This window comes from Ranitomeya variabilis, chromosome 4, assembly GCF_051348905.1.
Source record: "Ranitomeya variabilis isolate aRanVar5 chromosome 4, aRanVar5.hap1, whole genome shotgun sequence".
Classification (NCBI taxonomy): Eukaryota; Metazoa; Chordata; class Amphibia; order Anura; family Dendrobatidae; genus Ranitomeya; species Ranitomeya variabilis.
In genome coordinates, this window is record NC_135235.1 from 38131816 (window position 1) to 38138310 (window position 6495).

General features: G+C 42.0%; 1 protein-coding gene across 2 annotated transcripts in view; it reads left to right on the plus strand.

Annotated features, from left to right (window-relative positions):
* The window catches only part of FANK1 (fibronectin type III and ankyrin repeat domains 1), a 104840-nt gene extending 98345 nt beyond the window's left edge, over window positions 1-6495 (plus strand). The window contains exons 7-11 of one of the 2 annotated variants that reach the window (XM_077258372.1): window positions 1444-1609; window positions 3654-3797; window positions 5485-5562; window positions 5656-5700; window positions 5792-6493. In XM_077258372.1, the coding sequence (XP_077114487.1) occupies window positions 1444-1609; window positions 3654-3797; window positions 5485-5562; window positions 5656-5700; window positions 5792-5836 (478 nt within the window). In that variant the 3' untranslated portion in view covers window positions 5837-6493. Of the gene's footprint in view, window positions 1-1443; window positions 1610-3653; window positions 3798-5484; window positions 5563-5655; window positions 5701-5791 lie in introns of both variants that reach the window. The other variant, XM_077258373.1, reaches the window with a different exon arrangement.

Below are 6495 nucleotides of genomic sequence, written 5' to 3' on the forward strand. Positions count from 1 at the left end.
TATAAAACAAGAAAAAAAGCAGCAGCACTCCAATTGTTGGTGAAAAAAACAACCTTAGTCCTTTATTGCATAATAAAGATCATGGACAAGGTATTGCGGGTAAAACAAGTGCAGATTATGCAGGCAATAGGACAAGGGAATTATCACACTCAAAACCTAGCAACAGTCACAGATAAATCCACCAAACACCTCCAATAACAACCGCCAACAACCTCCAGCCATACAGCCAAAGTTACTCTGACAATGAGTGCTAGCCAGGACCCAGATAATATAGGGGATGGGAGTAGCTAACATTGAACAGTTGAGAGCCTTAATACAGGAAAGCTTCCAGGAGCTCTCAACTGATAGGGTACAGACTGAGGACAGATTCAGGAGCTAAGGCGAGGTACATGGCCCTGGCGGTTTCACTATCAGAAGTTATCCGAGAAACAGGGCGAGCTAGGGTGCTCCTAACGTTGAGAACAGGAAAGGAGCCCCTTGTTCTGGAATACCCAACAACAGAGTCTTGACACGTTTCAGCAGATGTTGCATAAATCGATAGTACAATCAAATTCTCTCTCCACTTATGAACCACTTCTTTCCCCATCTTCCTTCGTCCCCCAACCTCGCCCCCCTAAACTCATCATTCAGTCAGAAAAATTGCTAAAAAACATTTTGGTCAAAACAAGACATCCACTTCTTGATGTCTGTGGAGAGTAGGGAGGTAGAAGAGTGAGAGAGAGAGGCACAGGCTGTGCTGCTGCTTTTTGTAAGAGTTTAGCATACCCCACAGCTTGATTCACAGCTACACTGCTCAGTATTGCTGTATGATGTCTTTCATGTTACTTATGAACATGTGCTACATAGGGACAGGAGAGTAGTCTAAGGGAGACACCATAGCAGCTAGTCTCCTACCACCAGCTCAGAGACAATTATAAAGTTCAGCTAGAGAATGAAGTGGGGAAAACTGGTGAGCAATGCAGGACACAAGTCATATAATGTTCAGTTTTTTTCATACACAATAAAAAAGTAAGTTTGTCCACCCCCTCCCTTTTTAATAGTCCATAAAAATGGTGCAGAATTCGGATGTCATCAAAGTTCTATCTTGATTTTTTTTCACTCATCCATAGACTTGCATTGTCGATTTTGAACAAAATCGGACATGTCTACTCTATTTTTACAGTAACTAGAGCTATACAGGGGATTTAAAGGTGTAATCACTATAAAAGATATGAAGACATTTACAGTATAAGCACAGCATTTTGGTCCTATTTAAAGAAAATGGTGCTCGTGTGTCGACATTCACTTTACGTGTCTGCAATGTCCTCTTTGGTTACATAAACCTTTTAGAAGCTGGAATTATTTAGTGCTCGTCTTCACCCTTGTCTACATGAAATGCCTCCATTGCCTTTGTGCAGGGACCTGTCGTCTGTCAAATCCCTGCACTTCTGCTCTGTTTTGCAGTGTAATGCTGGCTTGTTTTGCTGGACACCTGGATGTTGTAGAGTATTTAAGAGCACAAGGAGCATCTTGGGAGAGCCGGGATAAGGGTGGATGTACCGCCATGCACTGGGCAGTAGACGGAGGCAGTCTGAAACTCATCGAATGGATGATTGGGGATGGCTGCGAGGTACGGAGCAAACTTTTTACCTTCTTGTTTGATTCTTGTATTATTATTATTTACTATTTCAGTAAGAACCTATCCTTTAGTAGTTTGTTTGTATTGCCCTTTCCTCTGAAATGTCATGGAGATTCCCTTAAAAAGGTGGAGACCTCCTAAAAATCTCCTCGACCAGTACAGTTATCTTCCTATATTATATACTTAGCAGGGAAAAGTTTTATAATGTGTCCTTGGCTATGTTCACATTGAGTTTTGTTTAAAAAAACAAACAAACAAAACACACGTTTTCTAGGCGAAACCACTTCAGGAAACTCTCCTTTTTGGAGGCGTTTTGGCAGAGTTTTTTATTTTATTTTATTTTCCTCAGAATATTTTTTTTGCAGTTTTTCGACTGGGCAGTGCCTAGTTTGGAGAGGTTTTCTTTAGGATCATCTTGAAAAAAATGGCATGACCTTTCTTTTTTAAAACCTCTTCAGGGAAAAAAAGAAATCTCCAAAAACTTCACATATGAACAGCACAAAGTGGAATTCCCATAGAAATGAATTTTTGAAGTAGTGGTGATTTGGCTGATATCCTTAGTAGTGAGGAGCGAGTGTACTCGTTGCTCGGGTGGTGTCCGAGTATTTGTGACTGCTCGGAGATTTAGTTTTCCTTGCAGTAGCTGCATGATTTGCAGCTACTAGACAGCTTGATTACATGTGGGGATTCCCTAGCAACCAGGCAGCCCCCACATGTACTCAGGCTGGCTAGCAGCTGTAAATCATGCAGCTGTGTCAACAAAAACTAAATCTCCCAGCAGTCACAAATACTCAGAGACCACCTGAGCATGCTCGGGAAAACCCGAGCAACGAGTATTCTCGCTCATCACTAATCCTTAGTCATGTTGGAAAGCTCATTACAAGGTCAGGTATTTACTTATAGGGTATCCAATTCCACTTGGGGGCAACTTTGTTTTTGCTCTGTACTGATAAGAGGTGAGAATTCGGAAACAGCGGTCAACAAATGAGCATACCTTCTTTTTAGAGGAGACTGGTTTGGCTAATATCCTTAGTCATGTTGGAAGGGTCATTAGAAAGGTCAGAAATGTACTTACACGTTTGCCACCTCCAGTTAGGGGCAGCTTTGTTTTTGCTTTGTACTGATGAGAGGTGAGAACACAGAAACAGCTGTCCATGGATGAGTATGCCTTCTTTTTTGGAGGAGACTGGTTTGCCTAATATCCTTAGTCATGTTGGAAGGCTTATTAAAAGGTCAGGCATTTACTTATACGGTAGATACCACCACTTGGTGGCAGCTTTGTGTTTGCTTTGTCCTGATGAGAGGTTAGAACCCAGGAACAGCTGTCTACAGGTGAGCGTCCCTTCCTTTTAGTGGATACTGGTTTGACTAATATCCTTAGTCATGTTGGAATGCTCATTACAAGGTCAGGCATTTATTTATAGGATAGCCACCTCCACATGGTGGTAGTTTTGTTTTTGCTCTGTACTGATGAGGGGCGAAAACCCAGAAACAGCTGTCTACAGATATGTGTGTTCTTTTTTGGAGGTTTTAGCTACAGTCTTTAGTCATATTGGAAGGCTCATTAAAAGGTCAGACGTTGACTTACAGGGTGGTTATCTGTTATAAGGTGGTAGGTTTATTTATTATTAGAAAAGAGTTAATTTGAAGGTGGTAAGAGGAGCGACTCAGGAGCTGCTAAGTGGTGGTCGTAGATACTGCTGTGTCTGAATTTGGAGTTTGATTGGTCCCTGAATACTAAAATGTATCCAGGTATATGTATTTATTCCCAGGTAACAGTAGGGCCTCATGCACAGACATCAACACATTTGATGGTGGTGGGAATTTCTCCACTACACAGCATCCAAAGGAGTCTGCCATAAGGAATCAGACAAGAACCGTTGCATGCCTCCTTATAAATCCAGTGGCATTCGGGGCACCCCTGCAGGTGTCATATTATGGCACATATATTACATAAGACCCTGTCTGCATTCTGTGACATTCTGCCATGTGTAGATCTCTCTGAATCATGAATCACTTGATTGATTTCCTTTAGGTTGATGTGAAGGATTCCTGTTCACATTGGACTCCACTGATGCGAGTCTCAGCGGTAACCGGAAGCGCCGATGTCGCTCGTCTATTAATTGGCGCCGGTGCAAATATCAATGTAAAGGACAAGGATGGGAAGACCCCCCTGATGGTACGGACTGAGCTGTCACAATGTGGGATGGTTAGGAGACGGTAAAGAAAAGACAGGCGCACATTATTTCACCTCTTCTACCAGATGTCTAGTTCTGATCGAAGAAAGTCAATTAAGGGGAAAACACACAGAATGGTATATGCAGTAATAGTAGACTGCCCGGCACGGATGGCGATAAAGGCAGCGGAAGGTCCAGGAATGTAACAGACGGTGACATTTAATTATGTTATTATCATTACATTATATACATGTCTGACGTCAGTGTTATCTGCAGAACCCAGAACGTAAATGGCGCTGACATCTTCCTGGCAATCTGTGCAGCCGGGGATGATAGACGAGGGTCAAGGAAGGCAGAGAGGGGGACGTGTGTGTATATCTAGTGTAATTATATATATATCATGAGTGCACCAACTTTGGAAGATTTTAATCAGGGATATATATATATATATATACATACACGCTCCCAGATTAAATACATTTATTTTTCTTACTTCTTTTGTCTGTTTCTTGTTTCTTTTTTCTTCTTTTTTTCTCATCTTCATCTCTAGATTTTTTTTCCCACTTTCTTGTCTGTCTGATATCTATTTTTGTATCTGTATATACTTACAGGTTCATTGCTGTCAGATTAAAGATCTTGCATATTATCTCTGTCCTGTCCTTTCCTGTTTTCCTTCGCTCTTTTTTCTCTTTCTCCTTTCCTCTTTTTTCTTTTTTCCCTCTCCATCACTTTTGCTTTCTCGTTTTCTAACATCGCTCTCACTTCCTCATTTTCTTTCTCTTTTTTCCCTCTTTTTTATATTTTTCTCTCGCACAATCTCACCCCACTCTTATTTTTTTACTTTTACTTTTTCCACATCTTATTGTTTATTTTCCCTCTCTTCCTCTCCTTTTCTCAGTGTATTCTCTTTTTTTTACCTGTTTTCTCTTTTTCTCAACCTGTCTTTCTTCTCTCGTTCTCTTCAGTTTTATCATCTCTTTATTCAATCACTCCAGTCCTTTTCTTTTCCGTTCTTATTTCTCTTTTCCTCTCCCTTTTCTTTCTCTTATTCACCTTTATTTCTTTTTCAACCCTTCCCTCGCACTCCATCTTCCTTTTTTTCTCCCTTTCTCTCCCTTTACCTCTTAGGGTATGTTTCCACGTTCAGGAAACGCTGCGTTTTTGACGCTGCGTTTTTCCGCAGCGTCAAAAACGCAGCGTCCAGATGTTACAGCATAGTGGATGGGATTTCATGAAATCCAGACTCCACTATGCGTTAAAAAACGCATGCGTTTTTGCCGCGAAAACGCATGCGTGGTGCGTTTTTTCGAAACGCAGCATGTTGCTACTATGAGCAAAACACGCAGGTACACCGCAGGTGACCTCAGGTGCAGTTTTGGTCAGGATTTTACCTGCATAAAATCCTGACCAAAGCCTGAAGCAAAACTGAACGTGGAAACATACCCTTACAGTTTTTTTCTTTCTCTCCCTCTACCTTGTAGTATAGTATCATTTGGGCACCATTAAATGACTTGCCATTATTATTTTCATCAGTATTTTGTGTTACACTCAGGGACTGTGAGCTCTCGAGGTTTGTTGTCGGCGTTTTGCCCGTCACTGCGGGACATGTACCGTTGTACAGATGTTTGCGTCGCACACAAGGGTCTCTCCAGAATTCCTTTTTTTTCCACATTGTGCAATTTTCTTTAGGTTGCAACATTAAATAACCATGAACGCTTGGTCCGTTTACTAATAGAAAAAGGCGCAGACTGCAGCATCACAAATGAGGTATTAAAAAGCGCTGGGAGAAATTGCATTCTGCACGGCGGCAGCTATCGGACTGAAAGGTTAAGATAAGGTTCTCTCTCTCTCTTCCCGCAGTACGGAATAGGCATCTCAGAAATGGCTAAAGCTTTCAACAGACAGGTAAGGAGATGATGGTTTGTGCTGTAGAATGCATCAAATGTAGAACAGACGATTTCTTCACCCCCCTCCCGTCCTTTCATCTTCCTGACAGAATATGCTGGTGATATTAGAGGACATGAAGAAGGAGATTCTTTAAGAGACGCACCGCGTCTACGTCTAACCCGCCTTTGATTATACTGACGGCTGAAACGTGGAGCCCTCTGCGATGACAATACATTAAAGAGCAGCGGTTGCACAGGGATGCCCGCACCCCGACGCTTCTCTTCATATCCCTTTTTTGTATTAAAAATAAAAAAAAGTATCGCCGAGTACACTTTTAAAGTTGAAAAGTTGAAATCACCCGGTATAATGATCCAGAGTTTCCCAGGTTGCGTGTGGATCCAGGATAACATCTCATGTCACAGTCCAGTAAAAACTTACATATCTCTGGCATTTAAAGGGTTATTCCCAGCATATCCAAAGAATAGTCGATAACTTGCTAATCGGTGGAGGTCCAACTATTCGGCCTCCCCTCCATGATCCCTAGAACTAGACTCTTAAATGCCCCACTGGAATGAATTGGGGGCTACACATGCACACCATCGGTCCATTCATTCTCTATGGGATTGTCGGAGATAGTCCAGTACAATGGTCTGCTGTCTCTGACAGTCCCATAGAGAATAAAAGGAGCAGTGGCGCGTTTCAGAGCATTGTCCTTAAAGTGAATCTGTCACCTCATTTTTCGCATATAAGCTGCGGCCACCGCCATTAGGGGCTTATCTACAGCATTCTGTAATGCTGTAGATAAGCCCCCGA